Source organism: Dendrobates tinctorius, unplaced genomic scaffold (genome assembly GCF_039654945.1).
Source record: "Dendrobates tinctorius isolate UK_male_01 unplaced genomic scaffold, ASM3965494v1 ptg000151l, whole genome shotgun sequence".
NCBI classification, from domain to species: domain Eukaryota; kingdom Metazoa; phylum Chordata; class Amphibia; order Anura; family Dendrobatidae; genus Dendrobates; species Dendrobates tinctorius.
Genome location: NW_027361818.1, coordinates 2733568 through 2751142, shown reverse-complemented (window position 1 = coordinate 2751142; position 17575 = coordinate 2733568). Strand labels below are relative to the sequence as shown.

At 45.0% G+C, this 17575-nt stretch overlaps 1 protein-coding gene across 2 annotated transcripts in view; it reads left to right on the top strand.

Annotated features, from left to right (window-relative positions):
- The window catches only part of LOC141050186 (uncharacterized), a 126684-nt gene that overhangs the window by 75652 nt on the left and 33457 nt on the right, over nucleotides 1-17575 (top strand). For both annotated transcript variants that reach the window (XM_073547020.1, XM_073547021.1), the window contains one exon: nucleotides 12843-13208. In XM_073547020.1, the coding sequence (XP_073403121.1) occupies nucleotides 12843-13208 (366 nt within the window). The remainder of the gene's footprint in view (nucleotides 1-12842; nucleotides 13209-17575) is intronic.

Genomic DNA, 17575 nt, shown 5'->3' with positions numbered 1-17575 from the left:
AAACAAGCCATATACTCCCTGATCCGCAGAAGTCCACGAGTGTCCCACGACGATCTTGCGTGGAGAACAGCAGCATCAGCTGATGCTACCGTTCTCTACAGGCTCCAGGAATCCAGTGTCGGGAGGTAGGTATCCTTCCGCCCTGTATTCCTCCGCCACTGTAAAAAAAAAAAAAAAGTCCCTAGTCTCATTTTATGGCATTGCTGTGTGAGAAATTTCCCACGCAGCTTTTGCCATAAAGTGAGACTAGGGACTTTTTTTTTTTTACAGTGGCGGAGGAATACAGTGCAGAAGGATACCTACCTCCCGACACTGGATTCCTGGAGCCTGTAGAGAACGGTAGCATCAGCTGATGCTACTGTTCTCCACGTAAGATCGTCGTGTGACACTCCTGGACTTCTGGGGATCAGGGAGTATATGGCTTGTTTGTTATTTTAATATTTATTCCAAAGATGACAATGGCTTTGGGGATCAAAGTGACAAGTGATGGTGAGTATGTACTCTATGTTATATGTACTGTATGTCTATATGTATGTATTGTATGAATGTATTGTATGTAGTATATATGTATGTTGCATGCATGTAGTATAAATGTAGTATGCATGTTGCATGCATGTGGTATATACACTCACTGGCCACTTTATTAGGTACACCTGTCCAACTGTGTGTTAAGACTTAATTTCTAATCAGCCAATCACATGGCGGCAACTCAGTGCATTTAGGCATGTAGACATGGTCAAGACAATCTCCTGCAGTTCAAACCGAGCATCAGTATGGGGAAGAAAGGTGATTTGAGTGCCTTTGAACGTGGCATGATTGTTGGTGCCAGAAGGGCTGGTCTGAGAATTTCAGAAACTGCTGATCTACTGGGATTTTCACGCACAACCATCTCTAGGGTTTACAGAGAATGGTCCGAAAAAGAAAAAAAATCCAGTGAGCGGCAGTTCTGTGGCCGGAAATGCCATGTTGATGCCAGAGGTCAGAGGAGAATGGGCAGACTGGTTCGAGCTGATAGAAAGGCAACAGTGACTCAAATTGCCACCCGTTACAACCAAGGTAGGCAGAAGAGCATCTCTGAACGCACAGTGCGTCGAACTTTGAGGCAGATGGGCTACAGCAGCAGAAGACCACACTGGGTACCACTCCTCTCAGCTAAGAACAGGAAACTGAGGCTACAATTTGCACAAGCTCATCGAAATTGGACAGTAGAAGATTGGAAAAACGTTGCCTGGTCTGATGAGTCTCGATTTCTGCTGCGACATTCGGATGGTAGGGTCAGAATTTGGCGTAAACAACATGAAAGCATGGATCCATCCTGCCTTGTATCAACGGTTCAGGCTGGTGGTGGTGGTGTCATGGTGTGGGGAATTTTTTCTGGGCACTCTTTGGGCCCCTTGGTACCAATTGAGCATCGTTGCAACGCCACAGCCTACCTGAGTATTGTTGCTGACCATGTCCATCCCTTTATGACCACAATGTACCCAACATCTGATGGCTACTTTCAGCAGGATAATGCGCCATGTCATAAAGCTCGAATCATCTCAGATTGGTTTCTTGAACATGACAATGAGTTTACTGTACTCAAATGGCCTCCTCAGTCACCAGATCTCAATCCAATAGAGCATCTTTGGGATGTGGTGGAACGGGAGATTCGCATCAGGGATGTGCAGCCGACAAATCTGCGCCAACTGTGTGATGCCATCATGTCAATATGGTCCAAAATCTCTGAGGAATGCTTCCAGCACCTTGTTGAATCTCTGCCACGAAGAATTGAGGCAGTTCTGAAGGCAAAAGGGGGTCCAACCCCTTACTAGCATGGTGTACCTAATAAAGTGGCCAGTGAGTGTATGTAGTATGTATGTTGCATGCATGTAGTATATATGTAGTATATATGTAGTATGCATGTTGCATGCATGTGGTATATATGTAGTATGTATGTTGCATGTGGTATATATGTAGTATGTGTGTTGCATGTAGTATATATGTAGTATATATGTATGTTGCATGCATGTAGTATATATGTAGTATGCATGTTGCATGCATGTGGTATATATGTTGCATGCATGTAGTATATATGTAGTATGTATGTTGCATGTAGTATATATGTAGTATGTATGTATGTTGCATGCATGTGGTATATATGTAGTATATATGTAATATGTATCTTGCATGTAGTATATATGCTGTATATATGTATGTTGCATGCATGTGGTATATATGTAGTATGCATGTAGTATATATGATATATATGTAGTATGTATGTTGCATGCATGTAGTATGCATGTTGCATGTACTATATATGTATGTTGCATGCATGTAGTATATATGTAGTATGAATGTTGCATGCATGTAGTATATATGTTGTATGTATGTTGCATGCATGTAGTATATATGTGGTATATATGTAGTATGCATGTTGCATGCATGTGGTATATACAGTGGGGAAAAAAGTATTTAGTCAGTCAGCAATAGTGCAAGTTCCACCACTTAAAAAGATGAGAGGCGTCTGTAATTTACATCATAGGTAGACCTCAACTATGGGAGACAAACTGAGAAACAAAAATCCAGAAAATCACATTGTCTGGTTTTTTTTCATTTTATTTGCATATTATGGTGGAAAATAAGTATTTGGTCAGAAACAAGCAATCAAGATTTCTGGCTCTCACAGACCTGTAACTTCTTCTTTAAGAGTCTCCTCTTTCCTCCACTCATTACCTGTAGTAATGGCACCTGTTTAAACTTGTTATCAGTATAAAAAGACACCTGTGCACACCCTCAAACAGTCTGACTCCAAACTCCACTATGGTGAAGACCAAAGAGCTGTCAAAGGACACCAGAAACAAAATTGTAGCCCTGCACCAGGCTGGGAAGACTGAATCTGCAATAGCCAACCAGCTTGGAGTGAAGAAATCAACTGTGGGAGCAATAATTAGAAAATGGAAGACATACAAGACCACTGATAATCTCCCTCGATCTGGTGCTCCACGCAAAATCCCACCCCGTGGGGTCAGAATGATCTCAAGAACGGTGAGCAAAAATCCAAGAACCACGCGGGGGGACCTAGTGAATGAACTACAGAGAGCTGGGACCAATGTAACAAGGCCTACCATAAGTAACACACTACGCCACCATGGACTCAGATCCTGCAGTGCCAGACGTGTCCCACTGCTTAAGCCTGTACATGTCCGGGCCCGTCTGAAGTTTGCTAGAGAGCATTTGGATGATCCAGAGGAGTTTTGGGAGAATGTCCTATGGTCTGATGAAACCAAACTGGAACTGTTTGGTAGAAACACAACTTGTCGTGTTTGGAGGAAAAAGAATACTGAGTTGCATCCATCAAACACCATACCTACTGTAAAGCATGGTGGTGGAAACATCATGCTTTGGGGCTCTTTCTCTGCAAAGGGGCCAGGACGACTGATCCGGGTACATGAAAGAATGAATGGGGCCATGTATCGTGAGATTTTGAGTGCAAACCTCCTTCCATCAGCAAGGGCATTGAAGATGAAACGTGGCTGGGTCTTTCAACATGACAATGATCCAAAGCACACCGCCAAGGCAACGAAGGAGTGGCTTCGTAAGAAGCATTTCAAGGTCCTGGAGTGGCCTAGCCAGTCTCCAGATCTCAACCCTATAGAAAACCTTTGGAGGGAGTTGAAAGTCCGTGTTGCCAAGCGAAAAGCCAAAAACATCACTGCTCTAGAGGAGATCTGCATGGAGGAATGGGCCAACATACCAACAACAGTGTGTGGCAACCTTGTGAAGACTTACAGAAAACGTTTGACCTCTGTCATTGCCAACAAAGGATATATCACAAAGTATTGAGATGAAATTTTGTTTCTGACCAAATACTTATTTTCCACCATAATATGCAAATAAAATGAAAAAAAAAACAGACAATGTGATTTTCTGGATTTTTTTTTTCTCAGTTTGTCTCCCATAGTTGAGGTCTACCTATGATGTAAATTACAGACGCCTCTCATCTTTTTAAGTGGTGGAACTTGCACTATTGCTGACTGACTAAATACTTTTTTTCCCCACTGTATGTAGTATGTATGTTGCATGCATGTTGTATATATGTAGTATGTATGTTGCATGCATGTGGTATTTATGTAGTATGTATGTTGCATGCATGCAGTATATATGTAGTATGCATGTTGCATGTAGTATATATGTATGTTGCATGCATGTAGTATATATGTTGTATGTATGCTGCATGCATGTAGTATATATGTAGTATGCATGTTGCATGCATGTGGTATATATGTAGTATGTATGTTGCATGCATGTAGTATGTATGTTGCATGCATGTAGTATATATGTAGTATGCATGTTGCATGCATGTGGTATATATGTAGTATGTATGTTACATGCATGTAGTATATATGTAGTATGCATGTTGCATGCATGTGGTATATATGTAGTATGCATGTAGTACATATGTAGTATGTATGTTGCATGTAGTATATATGTTATATATATGTATGTTGCATGCATGTGGTATATATGTAGTATGCATGTAGTATATATGTGGTATATATGTAGTATGCATGTTGCATGCATGTGGTATATGTAGTATGTATGTTGCATGCATGTAGGATATATGTTGCATGCATGTGGTATATATGTAGTATGCATGTTGCATGTAGTATATATGTATGTTGCATGCATGTAATATATATGTAGTATGCATGTTGAGTGCATGTGGTACGTATATATGTAGTATGTATGTTGCATGCATGTAGTATATATGTAGTATGCATGTTGCATGTAGTATATATGTATGTTGCATGCATGTAGTATATATTTAGTTTGCATGTTGCATGCATGTAGTATATATGTAGTATGCATGTAGTATATATGTAGTATGTATGTTGCATGTAGTATATATGTTGTATATATGTATGTTGCATGCATGTGCTATATATGTAGCATGCATGTAGTATATATGTGGTATATATGTAGTATGTATGTATGTTGCATGCATGTAGTATATATGTAGTATGCATGTTGCATGTACTATATATGTATGTTGCATGAATGTAGTGTATATGTAGTATGCATGTTGCATGCATGTAGTATATATGTAGTATGCATGTTGCATGCATGTGGTATATATGTAGTATGTATGTTGCATGCATGTAGTATATATGTAGTATGTATGTTGCATGCATGTGGTATATATGTAGTATGTATGTTGCATGCATGTAGTATATATGTAGTATGTATGTTGCATGCATGTAGTATGTATGTAGCATGTAGTATTTTTTTTTTTTACATTCAACACATATGCCGGATGATGGGACTACTACTGTCCCATCATTGGCTAATGTGTCAATCACTGTCATGGTAGCAGGCATCGCCCGATAGGACTTGTAGTCCCATTGGACGATGCCTGCACAGACCCCCACAGCCTGCACAGACCCCCGGACAGTCGGCACAGACCACCGGCAGGCCGGTACAGACCCCCGGCAGTCTGTACAGACCCCCGGGCAGTCGGCACAGACCCCCGGGCAGTCGGCACAGACACCCGGGCAGGCCAGTACAGACACCCTGCCAGGCTGGTACCGATCCCCAGGCAGGCGGGCACAGACACCCGGGCAGGCCGGTACAGACACCCCGCCAGACCGGTACAGACCCCCGGGCAGGCCGGCACAGACACCCGGGCAGGCCGGTACAGACACCCCGCCAGGCTGGTACAGACACCCCCGAAGGCCCGAACTGACAGCGCATCATGATGCGCACAGACCGCGCATCATGATGACGTCATTTCGGCAGCCAATCAGAGCCACAGCAGTGGCTCTTTGCATTATGGGAACTTCCAATTCCGATATCCGATATTGAAAAAATATCGGTACTCGGTATCGGAATTCCGATACAGTGAATATCGGCCGATACCCGATATTTGCAGTATCGGAATGCTCAACACTAGTTGTATTAGAATTATGTTTCGTTCTTTTTTTCTACTGCAGAGTCAGAATTTAGTGATTGTTATATTCTGATTGTCTGTGAAAGGCTGTTACAATAAATATATAAAAAAGACAAAAGGGAGTGACGCAGTAAGGTGCAGCCATACGATGCACTTTAGCATTAAAGGGAACCTGTCACCCCCCCAGGCGTTTTTAAGTAAAAGAGTCACCTTGTGCAGCACTAATGCTGCATTCTGTCAAGGTTGCTCTTTTATTTGGCGTCCCTTCCACCACATAAATAAGCATTTTCAAAATTTGTCTGTCATATCAGAAGTTTGTTCAGGGGGCAGGTCTTTCCCCCTCGGACACAGACGCCTCACATCGATCAGTCATTGCTTCCTTCAATATTGGCTCCACCTCCTCAGTGGTCATTTCAATTCCTGGTGCCAGCGCTGTAATATTGGGTCGCCCTCCCAGGGCTGTGGGGTACTCGGTACCGGGCCGGTGTCAGGGGGATGTGTCACAGCAGCGGTGACCCGGTCCGTGGCCCTGGGCGCCCAAGTAATGGGGGGATTGAAATGGTGGAATGTAGTTAATGGAATAGTTTGTGACGCCACCCGTGGTGTTCGGCAAGTGAGATGTTAAGCCAACGCTGCATGCAGATCCACTGGGACTAATGGTATGGTGCAGCCAAGATGTGAAAGTTCCCCACAGGTGAAGCTGTAGTCCCAGGGCAGTGTAGGTGTGGTTGGAACGGGGATGTAGCAGGGTAGGAAGCAGACAAAGACACAGCGGGGTGCAATTTCTGTACCTTTACTTGATAAATGCAGTCCAGGGTCCTGATTACTGATGGTACCAGAGCAGGCTAACCTGGAAGCAGCTCAGGGATCCTTTCTCAGCAGATTGGCTGTGCAGTCTCCTTCTTAGCGCTTATTTGAGTGAAGTACTCCTAGTACTGAGTTACACTGAACTTCTTCCTACTTCTCTTATTGTCTCTTAGAACTACCTTGCATGGCAGACAGCTGTAGCCGTATTCCTCCCTTGGGTCACTCTGTGCTGTTGTGCCTCCAAGTCTTAAATGGGAGTAGGGCATTTACAGCCTCCTACTCCTCTGGTATCTGTTGCCGGACCGTTAGTATCCGTACAACCGTGGAGACCAGGCTCCAGTTCATGTGCTCTCACTGTGAGGGAGCTCTCCTTCCTCAGCTCAACCTCCAGCTTCTCTCCACACATCTGCACACATGGACCTCCTCACACTAACTGACCACTCCTTCCTCTTGGCCCTCAGAGAGCACTCCTCCCCTCAATTCCAGTTCAGAGTTCCCCCTGCTGGCCTGGAGTGGAACTATGTTGCATGCATAGATTGACTGCGAGAGAGACCCGTCATTGCCTCCAAGCCTGGCATTACCCTCCCCTGGAGGAAGGCAAAGCCACTGTGGCGACCATACTCCTGGGGGCGCCACAATATTTTTTATTGGGCATGCGCAGTTAGCGCTGCCCATCCTCTGACATCACATGATGTATTTTCTATCGCGCTTGCGTGGACGCGTGGCCAGAGATCCTGCCCCGCAGTCTCTTCTGATTTATTCACACTGCGGGGCTGGGAATCTTGGGCATGCGCAGTAGTTCTCTGTGGCTCTCCCTCAAATCCCTCCACCTCTTTCCTACTGTGCAGCGTCATAGGGGGAATCGTATGCTCATCCCTATTTGACGATTCCTCCTATGATGCTGCACAGTAGGAAAGAGGTGGAGGGATTTGAGGGAGAGCCACAGAGAACTACTGTGAATGCCCAAGATTCCCAGCCCTGCAGTGTGAATAAATCAGACGAGACTGCGGGGCGGGATCTCTGGCCGCGCGTCCACGCAGGCGCGATAGGAAAGACATCATGTGATATCAGAGGACAGGCAGCGCTAACTGCACATGCCCAAGAAAAGATATTACAGTACAGGCACCAGGAATTGAAATGAATGCTGAGGAGGCGGAGCCAAGACAGAAGGAAACAATGACTGATGGATGTGAGGCGTCTGTGTCCGAGGGGGAAAGACCTGCCTCCCGGACAAACTTCTGGTATGTCGGTCAAATTTTAAAAACGCCAAATAAAAGAGCCACCTTGACAGAATGCAGCATTATTGCTGCACAAGGTGGCTCTTTTACTTAAAACCGCCTAGGGGGGTGACAGGTTCCCTTTAAGTAGACTTTGGAGTGCATTATTTGCCTGATATTCATTGGTCAGTCCCATCAATTCCATACTATGGGCTACCAATCCATGTCTTAGGCCATGTGGCTAGTAATGTAACATTGAGAGCAAATTTAGATTAAATCTATAGTGGGATTTTTTGAAGAGGATAAAAACAAGATGGTCTAATACCCTGCGGTAAGTAAATAATAGTAGTTATAGCATAGGGGACTTAGTACTATTTTAATCAAATGAACATGAAAGCCATCCCACCGTGACAAGGTGCAACCAACCAGGACAGTCCCCCAGTTTTGTAGTTCACCTCAGGTCCCAGACTTTACTGTTTTACATCTGTCCATGGAAACTGTATAGACTAAATGCACAGCTCAAAAATGGCAGACCATGCCCCTGTATGTACAAAGTACAAAAAAACAAAGCAAAACCAAATAAATAATAATAATAATAATGTTATTTCTAAAACACCAACCTATTCCGCAGCACTTTACATTTTAGAAAGGATTTGTACAGACAATAGACATTACAGCATAACATTAACACAATAATCAACAGATATCAAGAGGAATGAGGGCCCTGCTTGCAAGCTTACAGTCTACGAGGAAATAGGGGAGACACGAAAGGTGAATAGTAACAATTGTGTTCATTGTTCTGAGCAGCCAAAGTGTAAGAATCGGGTGTTCACGTAATGCTGCATGAACCGGTTATCAGTCAGAATTCATAACAATACAGACACAGAGGGCAATTAGATGCATAAAGCGTGTGAGAACATGATACGAGGGTCCTGGTTATGGTAAAAAATATTAACTGGGCAACACAGGGACAGTTAGATTAATGTGTAGAGGCGGTAGGCTAGTCTGAAGAAATGCATTTTTAGGGCACACTTAAACTGTGGAGATTGGGGATTAATTGAAGTGACCTGGGTAGTGCATTCCAAAAAATAGGCACAGCACATGAGAAATCTTGGAGACGGGAGTGGGAGGTTCTGATTATTGAGGATGTTAACCTCATGTCATTATCAGAACAGAGGGTGCAGGTAGGGTGGTAGACTGAGGTGAGGGAGAAGATGTAGGGTGGTGCTGAGCCATGGAGTGCTTTGTGGGTAATAGTGATAAGTTTATATTGAGTTCTGGAGTGGATGGGTACCCAGGGGTAACCAGTGCAATGACTGGCACAAGGTAGATGCATTCGTGTAACGGTTGGTGAGGAATATGATCCTGGCTGCAGCATTCAAGACAGATTGGAGAGGGGAGAGTTTGGTAAGAAGGAGACCGATTAGTAGAGAGTTACAATAGTCCAGACGAGAATGAATAAGAGAAACAGTAAGAGTTTTTGTAGAATCGATAGAAAGGGTCGAATTCTAGAAATGTTTTTGAGGTGCAGATAACAAGAGCGAGCTAGTGATTGGATGTGGGGGGCGAATGAAAGCTCGGAATCATGTATGACCCCAAGACAGCGGGCATGTTGCTGGGGAGTAATGGTAGAACCACAAATGGAAATGGCAATGTTGGGCATAGGTAGGTTAGTAGAGGGAGGAAACACAAAGAGTTCAGTTGTTGACGGGTTCAGCTTCAGATATAGGGAGGACATGATGTTGTTGACAGTGGTTAGACAATCACTGGTGTTTTGTAATAATGCAGGCGTGATGTCAGGACTAGAAGTTTATAATTGGGTGTCATCAGCATAGAGATGGTACTGGAGCTCAAATCTACTGATTGCTTGTCCAATAGGGGCAGTAAACAAAGAAAAGAGGAGTGGGCCTAGGACTGATCCTTGAGGAACCCCAACAGTAAGGGGAAGGTGAGAGGAGGAGAAGCCAGCAAAAGATACAGTAAAGGAGCGGTCAGAGAGATAGGAGGAGAACCAGGAGAGAATGGTGTCCTTGAGGCCGATGGAGCGGAGCATGGTGACGAGGAGCTGATGATCCACAGTGTCAAATGCTGCAGAGAGATCCAGGAGAATTAGCATGGAGTAGTGACCATTAGATTTAGCTGTTAGTAGATCATTAGAGACTTTAATGGGGGCAGTTTCAGTAGATTGTAAAGAGCGGAAACCGGATTGAAGAGGGTCGAGAAGAGAGTTATCTGAGAGATAGCAGATAAGACGGTAGTGGACCAAGCATTCTAGAAGTTTGGAGCTGAAGGAAAGATTAGAGACAGGTCTATAGTTAAGCCCCCGTTACACACTGCGATATCGCTAGCAATATCGCTGTAAAGTCACCGATTTTGTGATGTTGCAGCGATATTGCTAGCGATATCGCTGCATGTGATACTTACCTCCGACCGGCTCCCCCGCTGGTTATCGCTGATCGCGCGAGAAGCTCCTGGATCATTCCTCGTCGGCCACTTCCTGCGGCGCTTCCTGCTGTGATGATGAGCGACGCGTGGAGCCGGGCTGGAGGACGCAGGATCGCCGCGTCTGACAGGTAAGTAGCGATCCCCGTCCCCAGCGATGTCGCTGGTGAGATCTGCCTGTGTGGCAGCTCACTAGCGACCACCTAGCGATGCACCAGCGATCCCGACCGCGTCATATCGCTGGTCGGGATCGCTGGTGAGTCGCTAGGTGTAACGGTACCCTTAGCAGCACAGTTTTGGTTGAGGGATTTTTTAAAGTAATGCTTAAATGAGGAGGGAAAGATTCCAGAAGAGAGAGAGGTTGAATATTCTTGTTAGGTGAGTGCTGACAGTATGGGAAAAGGACTGGAGGAGATGTGATGGAATAGGTTCACTGGTGCAAGTAGTAGAGTGAGAAGATGCTATGAGCCTGATTACTTCTTCTTCTGTGACTGGTTCAAAGTCAGAAAGTGAGCTACATGCAGTGGGGGAGGGAGGACAGTGCATGGTATGACGGGATTGGGAGTAAATTTCCTGTCTGATATAGTCAATTGTTTCTTTTAAATAATTGGCCAGAGCGTCAGTGTGGAGATCCGTGGTTGGGGCCTGCACTCTTGGGTTGAGTAGGGAATGAAAAGTGTCAAAGAGACGTTTCGGGTTATTGGATAGTAAGGTGATGAGGGTGTTGAAATAGGGTTATTTGGAGAGGTGAAGGGCAGTGTTGTATGTTTTAAGCATAAACTTATAATGGATGAAATCTTCGGGCCGATTGGATTTTCTCTATAGACGTTCGGCCCACCTGGAGCACCACTGTAGGAAACGTGTTTGCAGCGTGTGCCATGGTTGTCGCCTTCTGTGCCGAGTTGTTCTATGTATAGGAGGCACAGCTTCATCCAGGACACTTTGCAGTGTTTCCTTATAATGCTTCAGTGCAGAGTCAATAAATGAGCTGGAACACATGTTGGTATAAGTGCAATGTGTAGGTGCATGTTTACAGTGCGGTCATTGACAGACAGAACCTAGGATAAAAACAAAATGAGCAAATACCCTGCAGTAAGTAAATATTGCATGTACATAACAGGGGGGCTTAGTTGACACTATTTTGATAAAAAAAGAGGAAAAACTATCCCACTAAGACAAGGTATACTCTAATCAGGAGGGTCCCCAACTCATGTAGTTTACCTCGCAATGTGTCTTCACACCTCAAAATAGATGGGGCAGAGCAGGACCCAGATCTGACTGTTTTGTATCTCTCTGTGCTAAGCTATATAGACTAGATGTACAGCCCAAAAAGGGGAGTCAAAGAGTAACTAACTAATCTAAGCATTGAAGAGGGGAACTGGAATAAAGACATCTGAATTCTTCAGTTCAAATAAATTATTTGCTATTTTCACTATTTATTGTACAGCACATTTATTGTTATTTTTTTTCACTGCTTCCCCAGCGAATTTTTGAAAAAGACCGAGGGCTGGGTTGAAACATCACATTGCCACAGTCGCATATGTCACTGTACCCAGCACTATATTGTTATGTTGCACTAAGAAAACTTGAGCAGTAAAAAAATATTCCAAGCTTGAGTGCAGTTGATCTCTCTACGATTTATTCTTGGGTTGCTACCTAGATCAACCCGCACCTCCTTACCATGCTGAGTGCCCACCAACTCTCTCTACGATATAGACCAGATGCACAGCCCAAAAAGGGAGTCTAAGGCTTCTTTCACACATCCGGCTTTGTGTCTCCGGCGCCGTGTGGCAAAAAGCCGTAGGGGCGGATCCGGGATGTGCCGGAGACACCGGATGCCTGCGTGGCCGGATACGGTGGCGCCCACATTTAAAAGAGCAGCGCGAGACTCACAGTCTCCGCGCATGCGCTGTGAGAAAAACCGGTCCGGCGCTGTCAAAAAACGAACGTTTTTTGCAGACGCCGGACGGCTACTTCTTGCCATATCCGGCAAAAAATGGATGCGCCGCATATCCATCCGGCACGGTGCGGCGACAATACAACTCTATGGGACAAAACCGGATCCGGTTGTTCCAAATTTCGCCGCATCGTGCCGGATTCAAAAAGCCGGATGTGTGAAAGCAGCCTAAGAGTAACTAAACTAATCTAACCGAGCTTGAGCAACCTTAAGTTCAAATCAGCCACCCTAAGTAGTGCATGGATGAGACAGTTCACACAGCCCCTTTCAGCGAAGGGTTTGGGCGAAAAAGAAGTAGGTTAATATTATGGAATATATTACAAAGATTCATAAGTTTGCAAAGATTGGTCAATAATTCTTAATCAAATTGGTAAATAAGTGTATGTGGAATAACATGTAAGCATGGACCCTGAGAGTCTGTAGTATATTTTCATAGTCTAATGAATCACTTTTTAAAATTGGAATATTTTTATTCGTTGTGTTTTTCCAGGTTCTCAGTCCTCGGCACCGTTTACTGTAATGCAGCCACGTAACATCACAGGTCGTGAAGGAGACTCTGTAACTCTCACCTGCTCTCACAGCCAATACCAAGAAAATGATGTCCTCTGGGTTAATATTTACTGGAGAGTGGGCAATACAAGTGGACCTTATGTCTACCACCCCTACAAAGAAATGGTTCATTCCAGTTATAAAGGGAGAATAGAAATGAAAGGATCAGCGGATCTCCACATACGGGGGCTTCAGACGTCAGACGATTCCAGGTATTACTGCTTTGTGATGCTCAAACTGTGCACGGGATCAAGTGAATACAAAAAAGTAATTCAGTATGGAGAAGGAACCAGGCTAATTGTGAAAGGTAAGAAACAATGTTTATAAACATTAGTGTACTTAATTTTACCTTGAACAGAATGAAATACTGTAATACCATGAAACTAAACAGCTGAAAGAGCAATAAAAATGGAAAATAAAATAAGCTGATACTCTTTGTTACGTAAATCACTTTCCAGCTTTGACATACACTCTAGATACCATAAAGTAGGCCATCAACAGTAGGTAAGATTGGATTGGCAGATGGAATATATGCACAGGAGAGAGTTAAAAAAAAAAACAGCTTTAGGCTAGGTGCCCACGTAGCGTTTTAAAACGCACACTAAAAACCGGACTCCTTCCCAGAAATCGCGCAATTTTTTTCTGCGCGATTTCACCGCAATTTTACCGCGATTCTGTTCGCGATTTTGCCGCGATTTTCTCAAGTACTTTCCAAGCGATTTGAAGCATCACTTGGAAAGTGATTGACAGGTTGGTCACACTCGTCAAACATAGTGTTTGACAAGTGTGACCGGATTTTTACTATTGAGGCTGCCTATGCGGCATCAATAGTAAAAGATAGAATTTTAAAAATGATAAAAAAATAAAAAATCGGGGTATATTTACCTTCCGACGTCCCGCTCTGCCATCCCGGGCCTCAGCGTTCCCAGTAATGCCTTGCGAGACCTGTGATGACGTTGGTCTCGCGTTACTGTAGCGATCTCGTGAGACCGCTAGAGTCACGCGAGACTACGTCATCACAGGACCTTGCCGCAAGGCATTACTGGGAACGCTGAGGCCCGGGAATGCAGCGCGGGACGTCGGAAGGTAAATATACCCCGGTTTTTTATTTTTTATTCTTTTTTTTACAGGGGTATGGTACCCAGGGCCTGGAGGACAGTCTCCTCTCCTCCACACCGTGGGTACCAACCGCACATGAGACGCTTAACTTCCCGCATGGTCAGCATAGCCACATGCGGGAAGTAAGCGATTCTCATGCATTCCTATGGGTGCGGAATCGCGGCAATTCTTTGCAATTCTGCACAAAAGAATGATCATGCTGCAATTTTTTCCGCGATGCGATTCCGCCGCAGAAAAAAGTGCAGCATTAGCACAGCATGTGCAGAATGCCATAGGAATGCATGGGGGGCGTTCTGTACAAGATTTTTAAACGTTTTCACAGCGTTTTCGCGATGAAAATCGCTTAAAAATCGCATCGTGGGCACACAGCCTTACTCACAAAAGGCAATGAGCTTGTAGGTTACATAGTATATTGAATGGAAACTTACTGGTTCCACACAATCTCTCAAGAGGAAATAGCTTTAACCAAGGCAGAAAAATATTTAGAATTGAGAGTCCTCAGTGGTTGATACCTTTTAATGCCTACCTGAAAAGATGGTAACAAATTACAAGCAAAGGTCTCTTCATGAGGCAAAGACTAATACAACATCTGAAGAATCATATATTTATACACAACACAGCACAGAAATAACGGCAATAGATAAGACAAGTGATGTGAAGCAGAAATATAATGGGAGAGTGATAGACATTTATAGCCATAAATATTGGAACAGTTCATAGATAATGACTGTGCATGTTTTATTGTCCTCTGATTGGGGTCTGGTTCTGTGTTGTGTGATGCCCCCACAAAGTCTGAAGAGCAAATTCCTTAATTGATGTAAAAAGGCATAAATCCATGTGACACATTCATTCCTGCACTGAGTGTGTCAAAGGTTGTCATGAGTTTATACTCCCAGACCCTTTTGTTTCTCTGAGATTTGAAGTTACCTTTTAACACAAGTAATTTCAAGTCCACTACTTATCTATGAACTGTTCCAATATTTATGGCCATAACTGTCTATGACACTCCCATTATGATAGTTCTGCTTCACATCACTTGTCTTATCTATTGCCGTTATTTCTGTGCTGTGTTGTGTATAAATATGTGATTCTTCAGATTTTGTATTAGTCCAGCCTGATGAAGAGACATCATTAGTCTCGAAAGCTTGTAATTTGTTACCATCTTTTCAGTTAGCCATTAAAAGGTATCAACTGTTAAGCGGAGAATATATGGCATATGAATATATACAAGAATCAAACCTATAACTTTATATGGACGTTTTGCTGAAGGACTCTCAATTCTAAATATTCTTCTAACTACTGGCTAACACGGTAGAAAGATATATATATTTCCTTGAACTAAGGAAGAAAGTTTGGCATTTACAACAGACTATGCACTTGTGACAAGTTAGCTTGCTAGTGTGAGCCGGTTGCAGGATGCAGTACCGGACAAGAGGCAGAGCAAGGGTTAACAGGTTTATTTAACAGGGGAACACTCCACGCAGGGAGGTAAAGGGTTAAACAGTGGATTAAACAGTATAAATGGCAAAGGATATGGTGAGGTGAAGAACAATGGTTCAGATCGGTTGTACTTGTGTCAGGAGTTCCTCAAACTGTAACACCTGCTGTGAACCCAATAGCGCCAGCAGTGGCTGGTGTGGTGTCTTTTCCAGGAAGGTCCTGTGGGCATCAATGACCCATCTTCTAGAGTCAGCGGTCGGTCTCCGGTACCTTCCGCTGAGCCTAGTCCATATACTGATGTGGCCGGAGGAGCGTGGGCCACGGCACTGAGCCCGATGTGGCTCATGCACAACTCCTCATAGTCTCTGTCAGCGGTGGCAGTGCTTGGGTGTGGGCCTAGGGTGTATGGATGCTCTGGGACCAAAGCACTCACTGGTCTCTGCTGCAGGTTCTGAAAAGGGTACGGGCCACAGTCCTGTACGAGGCCAACGTGGCTCAACAAATATTTACCGGCACAGTCAGGGTGCCTGTCCTGTCCCTGGTTACTCTTTTGGGGCACATGTGTTGTATTCACGGACACGGAATGTTCGGTGCCTTGCTTTCTGGTAGTCACCGGTCCACTGCACCTCTCTCTGTAGTCACTGGACACACACTGCATGTCCTTCTCCCTCTCTGGTCCCCACTGTTGGCGGCGGGACATGGTGGACACTGGCCTGCACACTGCTGATGCTCCCAGGACGGAGGACTCCTCTTCCTGGCTGCTGCTGCTGCTGCTGGACACAGAGCTCCCCTTAGTTCCTCTCTGTCTAGTCTGCTGCAGCACACCTCCCCCTTCTCACTGCTGCGGCCTCTCTGCAGGTGGAGGGGCCTGTCGCAGCGCAGTTGCTATCTGGAGGGACAGGGCACAGCACTCCTCTCACTGCGCGCTGCCCCAGGTTCGCACCAAAAGCCCCCTGCTGTGCGCACTTTTCTCTTTTATCTCCCCGCCCCCTCCGTCAAGAGGAAGGTCCGGCCCACTCATTCCTCCCCCTGGGAACAGGGGGCGCAGCCTTGCTAGTTCCAGATCCGGCACGCAGGTACCCGCGGTCTCGTTGTCCCCCTTACACTAGCACTCTTCTCGAAAATGTCTCCTTCACACTGGGAGAGTCTCTGTGTGACTCAATCAGAACAGCACACTTTCGTCTCTTGGTAGACATGCACTGCTGTAGCTTATCTGGAATTCTTCACCCCTCACACAGTCTATATTCTGTAATCAATAGTTTTCCACACTTAAAGGGAACCTGTCATGATGATTTTTCAATATAACATAAAGATATGGCCATAATGGCGCTACTACACTGATTACATTGATACCTTTGTTGATGTCGTCTGTGCATCTGGGAGGTTGGGGAGTTGAATCTTCTGCTCCAGCTTCTCCGTCTTCATCCTGTGTTTCTACAGGTCATTATTCAGTGACCTGTCTCCGTTCTGAGATTTCGAGCTGCTGCCACCATTGGGTTTGCACTTTGCAGCACGTGTGCAGGTCAGATTCCAAATCTCGTCTTCCGGACTTCAATAAAATGTGAGCAGAGCTCTTGATCTGAGCATGTGATGCCTCTGGTGTCATTTTATTGAAGACCAGAAGACTGCATTGGGCAGCCTTTCCACACACAATACTCTATCTTTTGAAGTAAGGCACGGCTAGGGCAAAGACCTTTGGGCAATAAAGCCCCCATTACACACTGCGATATCGCTAGCAATATCGCTGTAAAGTCACCGATTTTGTGACGTAGCAGCGATATTGCTAGCGATATCGCTACATGTGATACTTACCTCCGACCAGCTCCCCCGCTGATTATCGCTAGTTGCGCGAGAAGGTCCTGGATCATTTCTCGTCGGGCGCTTCCTGCTGGGATTCCTGTGGCGCCGACGAGCGACGCGTGGACGCGGGTGGGAGGACGTCAGGATCGCCGCGTCTGACAGGTAAGTAGCGATCCCCGACCCCAGAGATGTCGCTGGTGAGATCTGCCTGTGTGGCAGCTCACTAGCGGCCACTTAGCGATGCACCAGCGATCCATATCGTTGTCGGGATCGCTGGTGCATCGCTAAGTGTAACGGTTCCCTTAGGTATACATG